General features: G+C 36.1%; 1 protein-coding gene across 1 annotated transcript in view; it reads right to left on the reverse strand.

The window, feature by feature from the left end:
- Nucleotides 1-691: 691 nt before the first annotated feature.
- LOC104076435 (partitioning defective 3 homolog) overlaps nucleotides 692-25,309 on the reverse strand; it is a gene marked incomplete at its 3' end in the record, with an annotated part of 48,469 nt that continues 23,851 nt past the window's right edge. The window contains exons 3-6 of the mRNA XM_009577299.1: nucleotides 15,367-15,458; nucleotides 12,291-12,374; nucleotides 2,494-2,619; nucleotides 692-1,108 (exon numbers count right to left, since the gene is read on the reverse strand). Of these exons, the coding sequence (XP_009575594.1) occupies nucleotides 692-1,108; nucleotides 2,494-2,619; nucleotides 12,291-12,374; nucleotides 15,367-15,458 (719 nt within the window). The remainder of the gene's footprint in view (nucleotides 1,109-2,493; nucleotides 2,620-12,290; nucleotides 12,375-15,366; nucleotides 15,459-25,309) is intronic.

Raw genomic sequence — 25,309 nt, forward strand, 5'->3', positions numbered from 1 at the left:
ACTGCAGAAAAATACCTAATTTTCTCGCTAAGGACATTCAACACATCATAAAAATTCCACGGATGTACCAGTGCATCTACATGTGCACATATAACACATATGTTGAGATAAGCACGCACCGCTTTCTCCTCTGCTTTTAAATAGTCTCTCACCCCCATTCAAACTACATTAGCATAAGGCCTAAGATAGGAAATATCACATTACATCTCAACCGTTTAAACAAAGACTTTCACATCCCAGTGGAATAAAAAAAAGCTTTAACTGGAAATTAGAAAGTCCAATTTACCAACTGGATCCAACACACTCTTAAAATCTAATGGCAAAACCACAGTTATTCAATTTGAAAAGTCATGATATCGGTAAAGTACAGAATATGGCCCATTTTCACTTGTTTACTTTTATTAATTAAATAGTTCATCATTCCCTGGGTCTTGGCCAACAGAATTTGTAGCACTTCCTGCACTTCTCTATCAGTTGAGAGACAGAAAACTATGTTAAAGCACTCTTCAAAATGGCCTTTTGCAAACATACTGCACAATGTGAATGCATGGTTGGACTCCTGTGCATCCTGTCAGAGACAACTCACCCACTTGGCTTCAAAAATCAATCCATCACTTGCCCTGTGCTTCTGCAAGCTGTCCTGCCCAATACAATGGCACTGGACACACGTACATACACTACACACACACACCTCATGCTATACGAGGAGTGCACTACTGCCTTACCTTTTCTCAGCTGTATACTGAGCCTCTTCCCTATCTTTTTGGTGTTATACCCACTGTTTGCAGTGGAGGTGAGAACTTTCTGAGGTGATGGTACCAGGCCCGAGGGTGGTTTCCCTGATGAATTCACACTATGAGGTAGCTGCGAGTAGGAGTCTGTCTGATCGGACTGGTTACCCGCTCGAGACATTCTTTGTAATGTGTGAAGTCCAGAATTGTTAATACTTTTGCTGTCAGCATACTGGGAATCGGGGCTGAACCGGCTGGAGTAGTATGTGTTCTTCTCGCTTTGGGACAACTGTTCATACTGCTCTTTATTTGCCGCGGGGACCACATGGAACCAAATGAACGGCGTACGCATGGCTTGGCGAAACATATGCTGTGCTCTAGGTTTCAAAATGAACAGAAAATTAGCAAATTAGGACTGGCAGACTACAAGACATTATAAGCATAATTACTGATGTTAATTAAGCAACACGAGCTGACAGACACATTGCATTCAAGCATAAACCATAAAAGTTGAATCTGTTCACTAGTCTACTTGGTCTGCTTTTTGCTAAGGTTTATTGCCTTAGGGTAACACAATGGTTAAATATGCTTAACAACTAATGTACCAAATACTGGACTCGGAGAAGCAAAAATCTTAACCACAGTCTTGAAATGCAGACAGTTCTAGGCAGGACTGCAGTGTCCTTTTGTTTTGAACCTTGATAATTGCTTCTTCAGATACAGAAATCACAGTGACAACAGAATTATTAAAATGAAAATTACACTTCATACAAAGACTATGTATTTCCATAATTTGCTGAGAGTATACGCAATCTTGCAAAAAGTCTAGTTTACACTTCACTTTTTGTAGGTTAGTAGTCTTTCAGAATACATTAAGAAATAGGGGAAAAAAGCTTAATCCCGCACAGACAGACATCGCGCTCTAGGTCACGATCCAAAGCACACAAAGTCAACAAGTCTCTTCACAGACTTAACAAATTGTGATTCAGAACCACAGAACAAGCAGAGACAAGCTGCTTTCAACCATATGGTACAGGGTCGTGTTCCAATCCAGGTTAGAGTCGAAGAAATAAAAAACATGTTTCAAATGTATATTAGGTACAGGGCGATCAGAACAAATGATATTCCTTTGGCCCTCAACATGTTAGGGTTTTCAGAACAGTATTATCATCATTGAAATCACTCATTTCCTGCATACGTCTTTTCTGCTTTCTCTTTCAATTATCTGTTTGTGAACTACAACTAGATTTCACTGTTAGAAGTCTTTCTAATTCATTGTTTCGGGATTCTACCAAGTCCAGGCTTCCACTGAGTAAATATTTATGATCTCTCAAACTTCCCCAGGAAGTTTCTGCATATAGGACCTTTAGTTCCCACACATACAAAACCACAAATATTTTTAAAATGTTAAAAATAATGTCTCCATCCTGTCCACATATATTGGACATGATGCATTGCAAGTATAAGAGCAAAAAATCACGTGGGAATTTCACGATAAACAGTTTACCAACACAAGAAGAAAAAAAACCATAATATGCAAAAACAATGAAATGAAAAGTGCAAATACTCTAATGATAATAATTATCCTGAATTGTTTGTAGTTTGGTAATTAAAAACTACTAACAGCCCTTAGTGTATCTCTTCTTTACTAGAAAGGCAAGCTTAGACAATTTTTTCTTAAATACTTTATTTCCTCAAATTACTGCAAGGCGCAGTGTTAAAGATTAAATAATGCCATGTAAAGTGTGGTAAGTATACTTACTGTTCAAATCTCCTATTCCGAAGGTCCCCATCGTTAATCCTGACAATACAATCATTCTCACGAAAAAGGTTTTCTTGTTCAGCTTTCCCACCTTTCTCCAGTCGCTTTACCAGCAGCCCCAGGGTTCTGGAACATGAAGATTACAAATGATTACTGTTCTAACAATTTGCAGCACAGAAAATCCTACTGATTTAATACTTTATCATAACCACTATAGAAACTACATTTTAAACCATCTTTACCTTGAAGTAGGATATTATAGTTTCAAATAATTTATAAGCATTACCTGAATTACTATCCCTTATTCATGAAACAAAGACCCTAGGTGAATCAAGCACGTCATTGAAAGTAAGAATGAACAGGCAGTGTGATGATAGCACGCCCATTCTTGCAAAAGGCCTACATTTCTGAGCAGTAAAAGCTCCAAGAAGCACCACACATCTGACAGCCAGCATGTTTTGTGCTAGTTAACTGAAGTTGAACAGGTTGAACTTAAAATTTGAATCTCTGAATTAGCAGAGAATACCACAGCCGTCACTACTGCTTCTGTGCAAGTGAAACGCAGGGTCATCTCACGTAATAAGCACCCTATAATGAAGGGATGATAGAGGATTCAGGAACTTCATGCGAACCAAATGCTTTTATTTTTAAGCCTTAACTTTTTTTTACTAAACAGCAAAGAGGAAATTAAAAACTTAAATGCCATTTTTAATTCAGCATATTATCTTACATTAATTGGTTCAGTAATGACTGAAGACAATTACCATTTGATAACCTCTGTGCAATGAGTTGGTCACCTCTGTCTAGTGCTTACCCACAGTGTCATCTTAAGGACATTCTTAGAGAGAAAAAGTAAACAAGTATTCAACCTGAAATTATGAAATGGATCCTGAAGAGTGGATTTATGAGGTACTGCTAGGTTAATGTGAAAATTCAATGATGTTTCTATACCTGAACTCTAGGTTTGAAGAAGGTTCAATCTTCAGGATTATTCTTGCATCGACACTTGCATTTGATTTTTTTAAAGAAGATCAGCTTTAACTTGAAATCCCACACAACATATCAGTGGGTCAAATCACATCACTCAAGTCAACAGCATTACTTTTTCAGAAGTCCTTTCAAGGCATGGCATGGGAAATACTTGGTTGCATGGCAGGAATTGCAAGACCTCATACGTCTTTTTGCACAGAACTTTCAGTGATCATACCACTTCAATTCACACATACCTCAAAATAAATGAGCAGTCAATGATGCTTAAAAGGACTCCTTGTGTGCTCAAAAGTTACACATGCACTTGACCACTTCATCAAATGAGTCAGGAAAGCAAAATTAACTTTAACTTACTTCTTCCACTTTAAATTCTTCATTTACCAATTTATCATAAACATATGCAAATAAGGCATTTCTTTTACAGAACAGTCATACGTTTTCTCCTACAAGGCAGATGAAGGAGTAAGAGAAACAATCCTAGTAGTATTTCCATTTTGGAACCACCTAGAGACATTAAGATATGATGTTGAAAGGATCTATACATGTAAACAGACTGTGAGGAGAAAAACAACATAAAGCATTTTGACAACACAAATCATCATATGAAGTTTGAGTCAGACATTAACATTTAAGTGATACTATTCTGTTTCCAACTGATACGGAGTATTTTGCGAACACCTAACGTACTGCACCTTTGACCTGTCCGGGGTTCCTGGACAGGGTTCAGAGGCAAACCTTCCCCACCCTCATTTGGTTCCCGATGGACCATTTGGGTGCAGTCACTGATGCTAACTGTGATTGGGCTTGTCTTTAGCTCAGCTGCTGCAATTAGCAACCTGTCTCTGCAATAACACTGGTTATTGCACAAGGACCAGAAAGATTCCATAAAGCTAAAGTATCATTTCTCTAGAATACATGTATTTCAGGAAAAAAAAAAAATCTTGAAAAACACAACCAATACTAGCGTGTATCCAGTCCTATCCCTCCCCATCCCAAGTTGATATTCTTTGGGTTTGGGAAGTTCCACCTTTTGTAGATTCCTTCCAACAACCCAGCATCTCCCATTAAAAAGGAAAACAAAAAAAAAAAACCAAACCCAATTTTCCCAAATTTCCCAAAGCAAAAACAATTCTTCCATGTTTTTTTTTTTCTGCTCACCAAGGCAGTGAAACACCTTGTATTATCTAGATATTTTAGGTGGTTTTCTGTTTGCCTTTTCCACAATCCTCTAATAGTTTGCATGACAAAAAATTCTAAAAGTCCACAACAGACACACACTACCTTAACGACCACGTTGTGCTCCGTTTATTGTACTAAAATTTGCTGATAATTATGAAGGTATGTTGTCACAGGCAGTAAAACAAAACAAATTTTTAAAGTCTTGATTCAATCTCTTTTTCCTTCTGTTCACTAAAATAAGCTTTGAACACAGTCTCAGATTTTTAAAACTGATAAATAATGATAAAAAGTAAAATTTTATAGATTGATTGTTAGTTGCAGACAGCACTAAACAGTTATGAATGTTAACGATAGAAAGGAAAGAGACTTGTATGCCTTCACTACATTATTTTTATCAGAATTATAGTTTTGATACATATAAAACTGATGGTTAGAAAACAAGTTTGTGACTTTTTCACTTGTGAGTTGTTGAATTTCTCTGGGGAGACAATGCCTTTGAGCCCCAAAGTGAAGTTACTGAAGAGGATATCTCTAAATAGGGAAGAGATAAGCAAGCAAATATAAAATTCGTAATGCTACATTCAGGAGAAAACCACAAAAATATTTGAGGGGGAGAGGAAGGAATTGTGTCTACTCTTCTTTTACTTCAGGCCCAACAGCACTTTGATGCAGGTGCACTCCTCTGTAATGCCCAAAGACAATTCAGAATTTGGATGTGCATGCAATCCTTGCGCAAGAGCATACACAGTAACTGCAACAGGTGGTTTTTTTACATGGATAAATATAAAAAATATTAAAATATCAGTATGCTAAATATCAAAATATATTCTACACAAAGTACAACACTCCAAGTTAATACTATGATAATATACTATACAAAAAAATATGATTATTTCATCCCAATGTCTCCATGTACTTATGATTACAAAGTAATTGGTCTATCAATGGTTTTTGCATAGCATTTTTCTTGAAACGCTGCTTTCTACTGTTTCGCATTCTGAAGTTATATTAGATTCTTAATGCAAGATGCATCTTTATGCATTGTTTGTCATTCCTTAAATTTACTTCACCTAAGCTCTCAAATCTAGTAAAAATATTACTAATCTTAACCAACGATAAAATAATGTAACACACAAATAAACTACCAGTCCAAATTGCAAATAATCTCATTAAACAAAGGCTACAAGTTCTACTTATGCAAGATTGCTCATCTCAGACACAACATATGGTGCTCATAAGGATTTTGCTTTTTAACAAACGTTAAAGCTAGGTTAACCAAGGCATATAAAGCTAAAGTCACTGAGAACAGATTCAAGGCTGGAGGAACAGCCTGAGTCAAATTTGAAACCAGGATCCTCACAGTGCCTTTTAATTTATTTATTTTTTTTATATAAACGCATGGGGCAAAAGATCCCTTTAGACACAGTTCCAGAAACTACTTCCTGAATGCGGTTCTGCATAGCAGAGTAAACTCTCCCAGAACTTGCAGAAAATGTACATTCCTGAAAATTTTAGTAACAAAAGCCTACCAATTTCCTACAGTATTTCTTTAGCACATTAGGTTAGATGTAAGAATAAGACTCTAAAAAAAGGCATTATGGGAATTCATGTTTGTTGTTGCAGTAACTGGAGATAAACAGAGTAGACCTGATATTGCAAATATGCAATAACCTAAAAACTAATTGGATTTTTTTTTTTCCCTGCCGTATGCCACCACCATTAACCCTGATAAGTGGAGATGTAGCTCTACTACAGTTTCAATATTACGTTTCCTACATTAGGAAAACATAAATTTTGAAAGCCTGTAAACTAATCTAATATAAAATACAAAAGTCAGTATATATATTTGTTTAAACACAACTATGTAGCATACAAATACACGATGCATTTGAATTTGCTTAGTTTTGTCCAGTTAAAGTAAGTTAACACGTTTTCTAACATAAATTCTTCCATTATAAACGTTTTAAACTATAACTTCTTCAAGAATGAGATTACCTCTGCAAAACACTCCGCAAGTCTACAACCCTGTCAAAACAATAATTCTAAGTGGAAATTTGGTACCTGCACTGTTTTAGACTAACGTTAGCTGACATGGGGACGGAAGGGAAACAGTATCAAAGCACTGAGCTCAATCTTTGTATTTGTTTTAAATACCTAATTGGGAATGTAAACAGCTTAGATTATATTAGCATTTGCAGCACTGTATTTCCACTAGGTTCATTACTCTAATTATACAATTAAAATAAACTCAGCTACATGTGTTAACATTTCAGTTCTCAGTATAAATTACAACCAATGATAAAACTAGAAATAAGCAGAGAATGTTTTATTGACATCTAAATTGCCTGAGTTAGTCTGGGTAGTTCTTTGAAATTGTGAACTCCCCACATGCCATCCAGCTGCATGGAAATGATGATAATTTGTCTTAATAAAAACTGACAGTGTAAATACTATGAGAGTAATAAAAATATTACATTGAGCATCTAGAATATGATTCGGCCATCACCGCCCATTGTACGTACACACTGAAGTTATTTACCTATTACCTGCAAGCTAACTGTAATATAATCAAATCAGACAGAACAGAAAATAACCAATTTAGATGTTTATGTAAAGTCACTAACATGAAAAGACAAAAACTAGATTAAGGGGCAAAAATAAGGATTGATTGAAAAGCTGATGTGTAGCGGTTTCATGCAATGAAAGATCTCTGAGAAGTTCTACAGGAATATAAACACAGCATAAATTTCCGGAGATTCAGAGGTCAGAGTAGGCAAATCAGCTTGTTTGTTCAAGTTAAATTATTGTGGCTGATCAATGCTAAATTGGACATAAACTCCTTTGCACAACACTGACGTCACAGAGCTACTGCGGAGGCATTAAAATAACTTCATGCCTGAAGCCCAGAACCAATTTCCTATCTTTGGTAACTACTCCTCAGCTTTTTAGCTTGAATAATACTTCAAATTAAGTTTATATAACTTTTTAAAGGCTGAGATCAGACAAAGAAAGCCTTGAATTCAGCTAAAAGAGTGAGGGAATGGTACATTCACATCACAGGGAATCTTTTCCCAATGCATATGTTTTTGAAAACCATGGCTACCTTTGAGACTTAAAATGTTGGAAATGTAGAAGAGGAATAAATGGAGATGCAGATAACACATACCTCCTAGAAGATCAAACAGAATACAATCGTTAGAGAGGCACCTTGAAGGCGGTATTAAGGACTCTCAGTATAGACAATGGCCATTAGATATTACTTTAGTTTTCTTTGTATCTTGAGTAAAAGACTAAAACTTTTACAGTGAAATATGAAGTGATTTATAAACTCTAGAAAGTGAAAGGCACTTCCACTCAAAAGAAAAAAAAAAAAAAAAGAAATACAGAACAGAAAAACATATAAACAATTTTCTAGTACAGGGATTGTGTATACATCAATGACTACCTTCATTTGAGGTTTTTCATTTTTTTAATAAAATCTGTTAAATTTGTCATTTAAACTGACAAAAAGCAATAAAATTCAGTCTCTTATTTTTCCCATTCTTCTGAGACTTCCTTAATATTTTTAAGACAGGATATATAACATAAGAACAAAGATTAAATATTTTTAGCTGCCAGGTTTTAGCTGTATGGTTTATCATGGATTTTATGGCATGCTTCAATAGGAAGAACAGCTGGCAGAGCCCTACATACTGCTCTGTATTAAAGTAACGTGTCTGATAGTTATTAATGGATGTTCTTTATGGGCTTTTTAGATGAATATCCAAATGCTTTTCTGTTCTGTTTTACTAAGTAGACCTCACAGTAGTCTTGGAACTATGGGACTATAACTTCCATATCATTATTTACAGAGATTTCTGCTGTTATCTCATATATTCCTTGTGTCAGTTGAATCTCCTTCCAAAGACAGACATGGCAGGATTTTCAAAAGGGCATAGAGCTTGAGAAGATTTCAAAGACTGTTAAAGTAGAAGAGGCCATATAATGGTAAATTATGCTGTAATTACTATTAAGCTTGCAGAGGATGCAACCCCATTTATGCATCAACATAACATCGCCCACCAGCCAAGATTACTCAAATGCTATTCATTAGGGACTGAGTGCTTGCTCTCCTCTTTGAGCACCTAGTAAGAAGGAAGGATTGGTGCTAAAGGCAATTTTGCACAGATTTAGAATTTTCTTTCCTTTTATGCTTTCCTCTCATTCATTTCCTCTTTCCTCTACTCTTATCTAAACACTTTCCTGTTCACTTTCTATTCTGTCCTTCCTTCTGCTTTCATTTTCATGCCTCCTATTCTGCTTAGCACTGCATCTATGCCATTGCAAAAATGTGCAAGCAGGTATTGCAAACAAAACTTTTATCTTGAAAAACTTCACAACCATAAGGTGATGAATATGTATACCTCTCCTCCCTTTTGATAAGGTGATCAAACTCCGTTATCCAAAGCATATGATCAAAAAGGCCAATAAAGGACTGATAACCTTCTAGAGGTAAAACCAGAAGGATAATAAGGAAATGTATCCACAGAAGAAAGTTTGAACATGTCTGTACAAACCAGTAGTACTTTTCCCAGAGAATTATGGAGAGATTTTTTTTTTTTTTTTGTTAAAAAAAAGCTCTCAGTTTTACTAGGAACAGAAATAATTAGTAGCATCTATACAGATGAGGCAGAGATCTTTACAGATTTTGTTCAAGATCAAAAACCAACATTGAAGACAGATTCTTAGTCCAAACCCAAACCCTCCAAAGACCGTGGAAAAGTCAAGTATTTCCTCAATGTAAATAAACGACATAGTTATGGCATATAATTTTTAGAGGTTTGGGGTGTTTGCTTTGGGGGAGGGGGGATTTTTTGGTGGGAGAAGGCCCTTGCTTATTGCATAGGAGAAAATAGGAGAATTGCATTAGTATGTTTTTACACTTTTTCAGATTTTAAAATTATTGATTTAATAACCATTGCCTATTGAGTAACATTTTCAAAAGCAAAAGAAAGGAACCGGGGAAAAAAAAAATTGAAAACACAGCATAACTGAAACTGAACACCAAGCAAATATAAAACAAAGGTGGGCCAATGGACTAAGCTATGTGATACATCAGATCTTTTATTTTTGGACATCCCTTAAAGTCTTTACTGAGTCCTGTGTTTGGTTTTATATATTTAGGTTTCTACTGAGCAGATCTCCTGCTCGAGTAAGTTAGTTCACTGCAGCACGGAGCATTCTGCTTTGCAGCCAGAGGAACAAAGAGCAGCCATGTGCTAGAGTGAGAAACAAGTAGGCAGAAGAGGATCCCTGCCAAGCATCTGCTCTCGTTCTGAATCTAGCAAAAAGAGAACCAAGTGTATCTTATCTGCTCAAAAGAGCTGGGGGACCAGGAGGGGAAAAAAAACTAACCACCTAAACCAAAAAGAAAACCCCCACCAAGTGCTCCAAAACTGAAGTTGGGTGCATTCCTTTCCCTGCCCACACTGCAGGCTGCAGGCACCTGGAGAAAATGTCTTTGTTCTCACTGAAAGCATGTAGAGGCACAGCTGACAGTAAAGCAGCAGCACAACACGAGTGCTTATAATCAATACCAAGCAATACGCTCTATTTTTCTTCCACTACAACGCAGAGAGCATGGAAGAAACTTTTTGGAAATATCCGAGGTCCTTGCCAACTCTGCTCCTCCACACTTTCAAGACATAGACCCAAGTATCTCCCCTCTCCAGCAGATTATTTGGGGGGTAGTCGAAAAAACTCAGACAGCAATTGCATGTACCATCCATTTTTCAATGAGGGGAGTTCTAGTATTACGAAGAAAAAGTAGATACATTTTAATATAAAAATTATTTCCCTTGTAACAGAATTTGATTTTCAAGTACGTCTTGATTCTAAACATCTATATTTAAAATTGGCTTTCCTGTCATAAAACTTTATCACATAGTCCCAAACTCAGGACAAAAAAAGAGTTAGAAGTCCTTCGTAGCTCTTGACCTAGCTAGCATCCTTAAAAAAAGTGAGATATCTTATTTCTGCGTTTATGGCTTTTTCCTTTTACATGCTATCATTATGTATAAACAGTTTAAGCTTCGCCTTAGACTTGACAACCACATTAACAGCTGGAAGTGAATTTTGTTTAAGTTTAAATTCTTGTTCAAAACGTCAAAATATACATTTCTAACATCAATTTTATTAAACAAGTACTTAGCAGCCAACATTCTCAAACTGGTCTCTTTCTTGGCCTTCACACTGTTTAAATCCCAGATAACTGTGTGAACATCTCAACCATTTCCAACTTTAGGGGACTTACTTTTGAGCTTATGTTTGAAGTACCATTCACTCATGCCCTTTCCATCCCCACACTGAATTCACTAAATTTCAGATCATGAACAGAAAAATTTACTACATTACGGAAGTTTGTTCTTAGTACTTGTAGTCCTCAGAAAAAGTAGCCTTAAATTAAAAGAAATTACATTTTCTTATAATACATGTCAGTATGGCAATGAAAGCATTGGCTTTAAAGTAACAACTGCAAATAAAGCTCTTATGCTGTGTTTAAAATCTTGTGAAGGTATTTGTTATAGAAAGAAAAATACATTTATCATCTCTGAAAATAGGTTGATATTAAATTTTGAGAGATATATAAAGCAAGTTAGTTTTGCTCTTAATTACTAAACTGAAATTGCTCCTGGGTTGACAGACATGTGAGAACATAATATCCCTTCATGTGTAATCAAAGATTACTTTTTAAAAAATGTATTTGTTCCCCTTTTACTTTAGGATGGAAAATACAGTGTATACTTAGAACATGCATCACCAAAATAAAATTTGCTCATATTCCTGAAGAATTATCATTTTTTCAACATACTTAAAAGCTTCAAATCCACCACTAATTACTACAAAAGTTAAGCTATTTTTCTGAGACTATGTTAATGACCCTAAATGCTAAAACTCTACTTTAGCAAAGTAAGCATTAGAGATGATGCATTCTGTTTACTAATATAATCCCCCAAATGATATCTTTAATGTAAATGACGTACTTTACTTTTTTTTTTTTTTGGTAATCATTCCAATTTCAGGAGTTCCAGCTTGTCATATAACTAAAACAGGTTCACCCTCTCCAAAACCAGAATGTTTCAACCGGTTTTGCTACTTAAACAAGTAGCAACCCAACAGATGGGACAACACTAAATATCGAAAGCATGATGATTGTTTTCTCTTCCGCTCTTATCAAACGCAGGCGTAGGACGCCTCTGGTTTAGACTCCTGCTGTTATTTGGGGACTCGTGGTTCTAAACACTCAGCAAGGAAATGCTGCATGAATATGCACCTGAATTAAAGCAGCAGATTGAAATTTTTAAGAGTCCAAAAGGAAACGTCCTTATAATTCAATTTCCCATGAGATCACAAGAGAACCACTGTTAAAACCCTGTAGTTCTAACTCATTTTAAGCAATACCTTTCCATTATAGAGTCCATGCCAAGTATAGAGTCAGTAAACTTGCATTTCTTCCTTTCTTAATCAGTGAGACTGCCTTTTGAAAAATGTACAATATTCTACAGAAGGCAAAGGCACACAAAACAAAAATTAACACAGATAAAACACAGCAAGTTATGATTCAATTAAAATCCTATACGATACGTTACCTTCCGCCTCGGGCACTGAAAGGCACTACATGGATTCCCAAAGGCCCGCCGTCGTTGGAGACTTCTACGAGCTTTACCATATCACTGTGAGACAATGACGAATGAGGGAATATGAACATGTACCGTGAAGGAACCAAAAAACCCCACACAAACATACACAGAAAAACAAAACCATTCCAGAAATCAAGTCATGGTGATGAAAGCACTGTTGAATGCTACGTACCTGAAGATTAATCTGATGGCATGAAAGGAGATCAATCATCAAAAACAGTTCAATTAATAAACAAAAATGAAAAAAATTTTTCGTAAACTTACTTTGTTATATAGAAATAAGTATCTTCATTGCATGCATATTGGTTTTACCCTTATTCTAAGTTAAATTTAAAGTAAACTGCCTTGACCGCCAAGCAGAAATACCTTAAATATCACATACAATTTTTCCTCAAAACCCTACAAGCTGATCATAGCACTGGCATGCTTTATTTTTTATCTTAGGGAAGCCCACTCTAAGCCTTAACATTAGCTTTTACATAACTATCCCTTAATCAAGTGAGAATTAAATTTTTAGTTGATTCTTCTAGTTTTAAAACACATGAATTTGTTTTATTGTAATTCCATATCTTTTACTGGAAGTTTGCTGTATCTATATCTCCTTACTAGGCAAAGTTTCTGAAGTAAGATTTAACTATAACATTCAAAACCAACCAGACGTCCTCCTGAAGCAACTATGCATCTAGTTTTCAATTTTTGCTGTAGAGAGGGGAAAAGTGAAAGAGGAAAGCACAGGTTCAGAAAGAGACACGCAAAAATTCTAGAAATAGATTTGGACCAAATCTTCTGATGCATTTGAAACATGCCCACATCTGGAAAGGTGGAATATAGCACATAAACCATAAAGAGTTATAAATACCCAAATGAGAAAATAATACATGAAGGCCAAACTTCTCTGTAAATCTGGAAGTGAGAGATCTGAATGAAAGCCACAATCTAAATTTGTGGCTTATGGCTCTCTCTAGTATTACATACTTTTTCCATATTTCCTGGCACTACATATATATACACAGATCTTTGAGAAGCTTGTTTCTCATAAGTGTACTAATCAAATTTAATCTAGAAATGGAGCAAAGAGCAAGACCAATGCCCTATGATAGCAGTAAAAGATTTTCTACTTCCTTCAATAAGCTCTTGATCATATGGTGGCCCATCACGAAAGCTGGCAATGCTTAATCTGGATTCTGAGAATAACCAGACCACATATTGTTAGGAAGTCAACAAAAATCCTGCGTTACAGTTTGTTTTATATTTCTTCTACATTAATTTTTTTTAATATATTTTTAAGGCAGCCTTTACATTTGTTGTATGCCTCAATTCGTGTCTGATTTTTTTAACTTGTTTTTTAAACACCACAAATGGAAGGTCTCTATCCCTGTTGCCACTGTTTAGCTCCAGAAAGTATTGCAACAATAAGGAGAGCTGGGAGACATCAGCCAAAACCATGTTATTCTTCAGACCTGGACCAATGTTTTAAGACTGACAGCATTACAGCATTTGGTAATGTTCCCTGTCCCAGTTTCTGTATAGGCTAACTTCATTTCATTCTCACTGTACATTAAGGCTAAGCTTTCATTAACTAGTGTGCAAAGCAGCTCACAGGAATCAAGCAACGCCCTTCACCTCCAAGAGGTACTCCAAAAGGCCTCTTTTGGTATTTGTATGCCTATGGCCCCCTATGATCAACTTTTTTCTTTCTTATTAGCATAAAAGAAAATTGAGGGCTGAGGAAGAGAACAAGTGAAAATTAGTGTGATTCACCTGGCACTGTCACAAGTGGAAACACAGCTTTAAATGAAAGAAAAAGTCAGTTTTCATATCCAGCCTACACTGTTTAACTTGTTCTACTGCTTGAGTCAGTAACCTTCTTTTTTTCCAAAATACACACTTAAGGTCTAGGCACTCATTTTTCTCATACTTTTTCTTAAAAAAAAAACATCCCAAATTCAAATGTTAAACTCTGTAAAATGCAAAACAAAAGGAAACGATCTATTCCTAAGAGAAATTGTTTCAATTTTGCTTCCTGATTTTCTCAGAAGTTTGGGCCAACTACTTCAAACAAACATACAAAGAAGTTTGATATCAGAACAGAAAAGAATGAAGTAGCATATGATGAAAAGTCAATAAGTTACTTAAAAACAACACCAAGAAGCATTAAATTTGACAGAAGTTCTGCAAACTCTATTTAGCAAACAGCATTTGGAATTTACAATGTAACAGATTTTGTAAATGGAACGGAGTAAAACTCAGCATGTATTGCCTAATAGATGTCACCATGATCTTTTTCTAACATTTAAACCCTCTGCACCTAATTCATAATTTAATTCAGAAATAATAGGAGCAGAAAATTTATTTTTATTTAAAATTTAAGTTTAATAAATTTAAAAGGTTTAATTTAAGGGTAAAAGGGATATTTTCTCATTAATTCCATAGTGAGGTATGGATCAGCTCTTTGCAATGAAATGCAAAAGGTCAAGCTTGCTGTATCTTGTGATGAAATAAAATAATCTTTACTGATTTTTTTTAAAATTAGGAGGAGCTTCCCAGTCCTAAACAACATCAGTTTTGATCCATTCACAAAGTATGAGATTTTTGATCACACAACTTGTATAACCCGCACGCACATCTTCCCAGTAGACTGTGAACTGGTGACAGGAATTAAGATTTTCCCCTTTGAAATTCTTGCCTGTTCATCTATTTGTGCTAGCACTGACCCTATTCCTTCTGTCAAGTTTTCAGAGTTCCATCAAATAAGTATCTTCTTGGAGGCAGAAAATCTACTGTAGCATCAGCACTTATGTTAACTTTCCAGTGCTCATCTTTAACACAGGCTTTTTAAACTGTTTAAAATTTGCTTTAAAAAGGTCCATGAAGCAAATTGTTTAAAACCAAAACGACACATGGCTAAACAAGACTGCCCCATTTTCTTAAGAGCAGTATCACCCATATTATTCTGAGTTTTTTGCTAGTCTATGTTCAGTCTCAAGACTCATCATTAAAACAATGTGTTCTGCCAGTAACTTACTCCAGGGAAAAATTGGTAGCATTCTCCAAACCAGTGTCTGCATGTCCAACAGGCTCAACTCTGCTGTTGTCCTCCTCTGTTCGATCTTCATCCTAGATATTAAAAAAAAAGAAAAAAAAAATCATTTAAACCTGGGTTTAATAGGTTAATTCATTTTAATAATGGCATTTTACCATTTTCAGATTATTGGGGTTACCACATGTACAGTGGAAATACGTCCTTCCACAACTACAACAATCTTTGCTGCTGCTGTCTGAAACTGTTGTAAACTGGGTTTTGTCACTTTATGTGTTTTTGTAATGATATTTATAGTTTAGCCAGTTTTATATCATAATTTTACTACAGTTATAAAAGCAACGCTACAGAAGCTATCACAGCCAGCATTTTTTTAAAAGGTAGACAAGTAAAAGCACAGAATCAGCTGACGGTCAGCAGTGTTTGGGCAAACTTCTCCCAAGCTCTCTCTGGGCAGGTTACTGGGGACTCGACTGAACACACAAGGCAGCTCACTGAGGCTCATTTGCAAAGAGTTAAAAACAGTGTAAGAAATGCAGCTTGTATAATTCCATAAAGTACCAAGACCTCTTTAAACATTTTATCACAGGCCTTTACTAATAACATGCCAGAAAAGGCTGACATCAAAGAGTTACGTGAGGTCCTAATGCTAACCAATTGATTTTGTTTTTAATTTGACTTTACAAAAAGTACACACATTATTCACCAAATATATATTATATAATTTTAATGTCAAAGTTGTGAATGCTGTACTTTCAAATTTAGATGAACGTAATTCAAGGACTATCAATAAGAAGATCTAAAACCATTCTTACACCTGTGTTACTCATTAATTACCTGTGTGACCAAACAGAAAATATTATAAAGTGTGAACAGTAGGTTTCAAACATGGGCTTAGATTCTAGAGCCAGAGCCATCAAGTCAGTAAAATAATAAGTGATGGGTTATGAGTTTAGCACACAGAGTCAGACAACATATTAAATTATTGAAGAGATATTAAAGGCAGGCAGAGGCGGTTGGTAATGTCCAATTGACATTTCCACTGAGAATCTGCAAAAGCAGGAGGCTGGATGCATGAAGTTTCCATGGGCTGTAGATATGCCTTGTACATCCTGGATAGCAGCGCGCTGCGTGAAGCCAAGCTACTTGAAGATTGATGATCCTGTGTTTTGAGAGGCTTTAATATGCACTTCTTCGTCATCTATCTCTGTTAAGCACTGGGCAAGTAATACATTTCAAAGGTTAACCAGCATCTTGAACCTCCTAGGACTGCATTATGAATGTAAACAAGAACTCAAAATAAAATATATTCTATATAGTAAAAGTTGCTTATAAACCCAATATAAAGGATAATCCATATAATTCATAAATATGACATAAGCTAGCATTTACATTTCTATATTTACTGATTTCAGCTGAAGCTCTATATGTACCACTGCATAAAGTTTAAAAATAAATAAATATTCAAATCTCTATGACAATTCTAAAGTTACAGGCAAAAAGGTATATATAGGAAAATCAGAACATTTGGAGTTGTTTCACATTAAAAAGAAGCATTCCACCTTGGTTCATACAGCATCTTGCAGATCACTGTTGCCATGGGTTTCTTGTTTTGAAGTTAGGGACACTGGTGATTGTAGAAAACTACGTAAGTATTTATATTGCACTGAAGCTATTATCTGCAAGTCTAAAATCAGAGTTGCTGATGAAACACAATTTTGAATCTCAGCTATGATAAAAGTTCATCACAAATGAATGTGACTTTGTTAATACAATGTTTCTGGCAATTTTCCATGTGTGGTCTTTTCAAGCAAACATATGATAAGTATATACACATGTAAGAAGAGACTGAAATAACATCCTTCCTATTAGTAAGATATGCCTCTGCTAACAAATAAATGTCTGGCTTTATGCTGTGTCATTTTAACAGACATCTATATATGTACAATGTAAGCATCACTCATCTAGTACCACTTGGGTCCTACACTTTGCCATCTTTCAGCCCCACGAGTTTTTCCCTTGCCTAATTTAAAGTAAGTCTGTAAACAAAACTCCCCTTGCTGCACTCAGTCTTTGCAGCAGTCCTTCAGACTTGCTCGATAGACCCACTTTCAGTGCCCTCCTGGGATACAGCCCACCATGCAAGGCTTGAGCTAAATCCTTGTGGAAATCCTTCTTTCCACCACTTCCCAGCCCTGATAGTATCTTCGTTCTTGTTACCAGAGCCTCCTAATGTCAGATCACACTTAAGCCTCTCCACGTGTTGCACATCCCATTTTCTTTCTTTCTGTCCCACCTGGTGGTCCAGAGGTTTATTCTGCCAAGGCAAGGAGCATCCTCCTGCCTGACCCCAAGCGCAGCCAGGATGAAGGCAACAGCCAAACTACCTGCCTCCTGCCCGTACCGTATCTTTTAATATTGGGATATAACACATCAGAAACTGCAAACCAAAAGCTATGTAAAACAGATGCTATCTGGCACAATCACATCTACTTTTTGTGCCTTTTGTATCGAGAATTATAAACATAGCAAGTTTTGGAACCGGACTCGCTGTCAGTTATCCAAGCAATTAACAAACAGCAGCTCCCAAACGCCTGTGTCTGGCTTTTCCCGGACAGCAGACAGATCTGTATCAAAAACATGCATGTGCCTGTAAATAGGTGCTTAGAGGAGGAATCACAACCCTAACGAAAGCACTACTGCCATAATCAACAGATGTATGATGTATCCTTTTAAAAATCTTTAATATTACAGTAATCAGGCTCTCTTTTCTTCTCAAAATAACACAGATTTTGATTTACATTGAAGTGAACGGAGAGAAAAATTGGACACCTGCAGAGGGATTTGACTTAAAATTCTGATTTACTAAGAAAAGTAACTAGCTGTGAAAATCTCTGCATCAAGCAATTATTTCTTTATTTGGAAAGTAGTTTTCTTCTGAAAGGCAAATTCCACCTGGATGTGCTATCATGAGGTAAAATGAGGAAAAGGACATTTAGAAGAGCAAGAAAGCTTCCAAGAACCCAGACGGGTATTATTGCAGATATTTCTCAGAAATAAACGATTTGAGCAAACTCCCAAACTTGTAAGGTTTCTTTTCTCTCTATAAAACCACCATATCCTGCTATATCAAAAGATACAGCTTTTAATGTACAGCCACTAAAGACAGAATGATATTCTTTTTCCAAAATTGAAATAGAGTAATTAAAAGATGATTTCATTTTTACAGCACAGAGGAAAATTTAAAGCACCTTCTCCAATGTACTTCTACATATCCTGACGTGTTCAGTGTAAAATTCCCCCAATTCCCTTTTGCTGAGATGACTCAGCCAGGGCTTCTCACCCCAGCCTCACTGTGCCACCAGACATGGATGTCACTTCCATAAAACATCCATGCTATCTGTCATGTATTTAGGCTACTAATACGAAGATTAAACAATATAATGACAACTTTGAATAATGGCCTCAAGCAGAAAGGAAACTTCTTGAAATTTGTTTTAGTTAGTTTAAGAGAATTAGGGATTTCAAAGAGTTATTCTTACTTTTAAATGGACCTGTACAAAATTCCTGTGTCTTGTAAGAGTTAAGTTTGTGCACAGGTACACAGTAGCAGATTCTTGCAAAAATAAAATCTAAAAAAATTGCCATTGTTCTAAAAAAAAAAAAAAAATTCATTATTGTTCTAAGTTCTGTAATCAAATTAACGACTCAAAAACTGAAAAATTATCTTAACTGCTCAAAATGGACTATTAGTGCTAGCAGTTCTGCCTATAAAAAGGTCCATTTCACAGTTCACCTGCACAGCCTTAATGAAATACATATGAAAAGTTGCCAATTTGTTTTTTATTTTTGAAGACAATTTTCCTATCACCTCTTAGGATTAAAAAATCCTCAGAGTTAAGAAATGTTAGCAGTATACTTGCCAACAGAACCTTATTCAATATATATGAACCCAAATAGTCCCTTTAATTACATTTTCTCAGATTATTTCCAAGTGAAGTCTGCCTTGTGTCATTTCCAAAGCTCAAAACCAGCCATGCCTTCCCTATCTTCCCTCCCCTATCCCTGGACATTTTATCTTTCATTACCGAAATATCAGCTCCTGCCTCCGATTAATCCACAATTACTACCAGTCACTACTTCATCTTCAAAGAAGCACTTTCCCACTCATCTCTGCTGTTCAATACACTTCTAATGAACTCCCCCAAAACATAAGCAGAACTTCTTCACATTCCCTCGTCTTTTGACGATTACCTGCAGAAAATTCAACAGCAGCCAGAGAGTCTGAATAAAGTTAGTGCAGTCACATAAAAAATGGAAGTAAAGGTGTTTGGCTTGGGTGGTTTTGTTTCAGTTCAGAGGGATATAATAATTATTTCATTATTGTTCACAAAGCTATTGGTATTTTAGTGACAATGGTTGTATGAAAGAGGGTAACTCTGCTTTCAAATTACTTGAACGCTCGATGGCAAGGTCTGCTATACTGACCAACACAAGAGAAAAAAACTGACTGTCACTTATTGTGTAAATAGCAACTATCTTGTGCACTGAGTAAATCCAAAGTAACATTAAAGAAAAGGAAGCTGTAAATAAAATTTATCGTTACACATGTGTGCGTAGAGCTGTGCCAAGGTTTCACTACAGGCCTCCCTTCTGCATGTTTTCCTCGTTCACCTCTGCAACCCACAGTGTTAAACTCATTCCTCTTGTGTCTCTACCTGCACCTCCAACACCAACTACAGGCTCCCTCTCCCAAACCTGCGCCTTCCTGTCCTGACTTTGCTGTTAACTTACACTCAATTTAGAGAGTTTAATCCTCCACCTTGTCTGAGTGCTGGGAAGGGGATTATGGAAAGCCAAGACAGCCAGGATGCTCGGCATCCGCGCCCGGCCCCATCCCGCAGCAAGCACAACCCGGCATCGAAGCTGGCTCAGTGCCACCATGGAGCCCTCACCTGGGAAAGCACGCTCAGCCACTCCGAGATTTAACGTATTCAGTGAAAAGAGAAAGTCTGAGAAATTTAGCTGTAAGTTGTAGTAAATCTGTTCACATTGTACACAACCCAAATTTTCTTCTGAAGTTGTTAACTGAACAAGAGATCCAGCCTCAGCAGAAAGACGGGCTGACACAGGTACACAAGAGCTATACAAAGGAACTGTCTTTTAAAACATAATTAAACCTGTTTTGCATTTTTACTAGTCTGCAGAGTAACTGCAGCAAAGTATTTTCACACAGGGTGGATGTTCTCATTATACAACACTTTCAGCATTTTTACTAGCATTAGCAACTGAAAGCAGGGTCTTGAAATCGCAAGCAATTGCAACCATCGCGGTAAACAGGCAGCGCTACCAGTGTGAGCAACATATGATAAATACATCACACATACACCCCTCTGCAAATGAAAGCCTGTCAATACACAGCCTCTGTTTTGGAAGAAGAATTCAAGCTTGTTTGTTTTCTAGCATTTAATTTTTTTACATTTTAGCGTAGTGAGTGAAAGTACTGCAAATACCAAACAGAAAGGAACAGTATATAACGTCAAACAGGTACGTTAGATTTTACTGTAAAGAAGGACACATTATCAATAACAAAAAGCTCCTGAAAGACTGCATACCAGTACTTTTTTTCCCCAGCTGGGACACAACAAAAATAATGCTTACGTTACTACAATATGCCCTTCCCTTCATCTTTCCCCTTTTATTCTCTTGCACTTCTCTGTAATGATTATGGAAGAAGAGACCATATTGCTATTAGTCTCCTGGCAGCCGTGTTTTATAAATGTTTGTTTGGTCCTTGCAACATAAAGTAGGTTCTCTCTCTGTATGATCAGACTTGATAGGAAACAGCTCCTAAGGGACCTATTTTCCTGTGTCTTAACTAGCACAAATATACCAGCATCAGGCTTTTGTGCTAATGTTCTCACTTCTTGATTAACTGGCCAAATCCCCAGAGAATGGCAATTTTCAATCAAATCTGAAGAGCAGTTACAAAGATCACATGGGGAAAACCCAAAAGTTATTGAATAAAAAAAAAAATAGGGTTTCTCCCTCTTGAACACATATATGTGCACAAATAATTAGGTGAGAGCTTTGTGTAATCCACATCAGTCCTACACTAGGTGCACTGCTATTATCAGTAATCCAGGGAGAGAGAGGAGAAAGAGAAACCTTACATTAAATCATCATCCACTTAAACCAAAAAACCACAAAAAAAAATTACATCTTTTTTTATATATATGAGTTAATATTCTCCTTAGATCTCAGTCATCCCTATGTTATTCACATCCTTGTGCAGCATGGTCATCCCACAACTGGAAATGGCAATATTCATATAGTTTCTATATGCCTCACTACTCTAAAATGAAATTTGCCTTGCTCAGTCAAATCAGTGAATAGACATCATATAGACACAGAGGAGCACAGAATGGAAGGGATTTCCCAGGTCTCTGATGAATATCAAATTCATCCCCTGCTATCACAGGCAATCATCTCTTATTTCCCATTTAATAAACTGATCAAGATGAGCTTTAAAACTGATTGGCTTCATGATGGCACTATTTCTGTTGTGAAGCGCTTTGAAAGGAAATGTTTTTACAGATTTAAAGAGAGATGTATTTGATTTCCTATTGTCCAAAAAGCAGAACACCAGATAGCCAATGAATATAATTTGATACAACCTTCCTTTGACAAACCTATATGACACTTTATTCAGTATTGACTAACCACCATTTTTTCATGCCTAACGACTCTTCTTAAAATGTATATTAAAAGCCTTGTAATACTAATAAAAACTGAGCAAGCCCTTTACTGAAGTCTGTAGTCTTTAGGGGCTCAACAAGCTGTGATATGTCACTGAAATCACACACACATATTCTGTAACAATTTGGTGGCACACACCTCTATCGCACAACCAGCCAGGTTAACAGCAGGAGCACAACACAAATACTGCTCAGCCATTTAACAGAGCTTCCACTAAAAAAGCTTTTTACTAGATGATGCTGCAGTTAATTCTTTTTTACAGTAGGCACTGCAGACAGCACTGAAAAGTACGAGAGGCTTTTAAGACTTTTAGTAGGTTAGACAAAAGGTTTTCTTGCTAGTGAATTTAACTTGAGACATTTTGCTGGTTCTGCTTCTTTACAGTAAAGAAAATCTCTGACATGACCTTATAGTGGTAGTTTGCCAACGAACTGCATGAAATGCATTAAAACTCAAAGGGGTTTTTTGCTGTTGATCGAACAGGCTTGTTAATTAATGTAGCCGAATGGTCTATGCCTAACAGCAGAGAAAGAATACTGAGGGAAAAAAAAAGAAAAAAAGAAAAAAAAAATTGCAAATACTTAAGCAACTCAGCAACCCCATGCAAGGCACAAAATGGGATCCGATAGAGAAAAAAAAACATAATAATGTCTAAAGCAAGGCTGATTCTCAAGCATTTCACAATGTGTACTGTAATCATACTTAATAGACTGTATTCACTGTTTGAGCGAAAACTACAACATTTGTTTTTCCCAGGCTGAGGGTATCCCACTCCAGATCATTTCAGTGACTTCTCCGGGACTACTGACAATCCAAGGTGGGAGGGAGAGGGAGGAGGTGTGCTGTAAAGTGATAGCTAGCGTAACAAATCCATACATCAAGGTTCCTCTACAGATGGCAAATATCAAATGGATAACAAAAATATGTAGCTGTTCCCACCAGATCATATTTAAGGGACACTTTAAAGAAGACTCAAGTGTTATTGTAGCACAACAACTATTTCATGGTCAGCCATTTTGCAGCAGTTCTAAGTCCACAAATAATATGCATCACCATAATACTCATAGCATATTAGAAAATATTATAATGATGATAATTCAGTGCCCTACATTTCTGTTCATTGACAAATGGGTAAATTGTTGCCAAACAGAACCTGATAACACCTCGATGATCTATTTCTTATATCAATAACAGACTTAACATGAAGACAACATTGGGTCCTTTCTTAATTCCTATACTGATTTGTTATACAATAGTGGCAAAAATAACTTAAAACTGCATTTCTCTATTAACATGTTGGGGATAATACTCCATGTTTGCAAAGACAAAAAAAGATAAGACCCTTGGATACGACACTTTGCAAAGCAGTAATATTAAAATGGATCTTAATTGTCTTATCAGGAGCTTAGGATGCTGAGCCACAAAATGCCTCTTCTTGCTCAAAGATACCAGATAAGCTTCACCTCTTCCTTTTCTCATCACCTGGTAACACTTGCAGTCCATAACCTATTTTTTAAACATTTTATTAGATGCAAAGTATCTGAAGGATTACAAAACTCAGGACATTTCATCACACAATGAATCTGTGAGACAGCTCACTTACAGAGCAACCTGTAAGCAAAACCAACCACAGGAATAGCCAGAAAAGGTTTGGCATGACTGGACAGGGCATCCCAGCGCTAACAGTGCCGCCTGTTGGGGAGTCCACTAAAGTGAGTTTTTAAAAAGCAATGCAATGACAGAAAGTCAACTAAAAGATTAGATGCAACAAGAAAGTACTAACCTCTCATGTGCTAAGTATTTGAAATATATAAAGCATGGATTGCCACATTTTCAGTATTAACCAAAGCGTCTAAAGAGCTTTCTGAAGATCTGATCAATAACAAATTATAGATGTGTCCGTTGTATTACAAAAAGAAGTACTTATCTCATAGACCCATGTACAACTATATCAAATTACCTCAAATTGATTGTTGCCTTAAAAATAAAATGGGTTCTTTTTGTGTAACTGCCTAGTTACAGTTTTTATTCTGCTTTCTGTTTTTTCTCAGGATCCAAAACATATCTGTTTCACAGGCAAAAGTCTATGTTCTTTGTTTTAAATAAGGCTTATCTGCAGACTATTTCCATGTTCAAATCTCTGAAATTTTATACTCTTGTCATATGATTCACAGACTGACATATAGACCACCAGGATCTGCCAGTCTAAAACAAATATCAGGGTTCATATTAAATACAGATTCAAAGTCATACTTTGATGTCAGAGTCTTGGGAAATATTTTTAATGGAAATAGTTATCAGCTTTATTTGAAACGAGGCTACAATTATAGGTCAATGTATAATCAAATTCCCCTGCAAAGTTTAGCCCAAAGGCTAGGCCTGGTTTTTTGCAGGCTCTTTTATCATTTACCTTGAATAATGCAGGAATTACCTCAAATATAGAGACATCCCCACATGGTGAGTCAACATGAGTGTGGCACTTGCCATGTAACAAATACACTTCTGGTTGATGGCTTCATATACCATTTATTTTCGCTTTCATCGTGTTAACTGATACATACATATGTATCTATATACCACCACCACCCCTGGTTAACTCATACAATACCTACCTATCTAGAGAAATTGCCCCTGCATTGGTAGAAAATGCTTTACTTAAATTATTTCACAACAGGAGTGATTTTTACAAAATAAAGTCTACTTTTCTTTAAGAACTTGAGTTCTTCCTACTCAACAATTCCAGGTTATACAGATCTTGGATTTCAGGACCAGCAAAGAACAAAAAACTAACATGCATTTTATATGGAGAAGTTGATGTTTATGGAAGGAAAAAAACCCCACAATATATGACTAACATGGAACGTTACTATGGTATCCAGGAAATATAAAAATATATATGCTTCTAAATATACATATGTATTTAGAAGGCCACAACAGCAAAGACATTATTTTGTTCTTAAGGTAGGAAAAAAATAAATTACATCGCAGTGGTACAACTACAGTGTGTCTGTTTTTTCTGTTGAGTAGTCTAAAGTAGGTCAAGTTAGGCACATTCATTAGTTCTCCTATAAATAGATCCACACCGAATTCACCTGCTTGTAACTAATGTAGAACAACAGAATTTTAAATACTTTTTCCTTTAATCTGACAAGTTAGCTTATTCTATAGA

Source organism: Fulmarus glacialis, unplaced genomic scaffold (genome assembly GCF_000690835.1).
Source record: "Fulmarus glacialis isolate BGI_N327 unplaced genomic scaffold, ASM69083v1 scaffold135, whole genome shotgun sequence".
Taxonomy (NCBI): Eukaryota; Metazoa; Chordata; class Aves; order Procellariiformes; family Procellariidae; genus Fulmarus; species Fulmarus glacialis.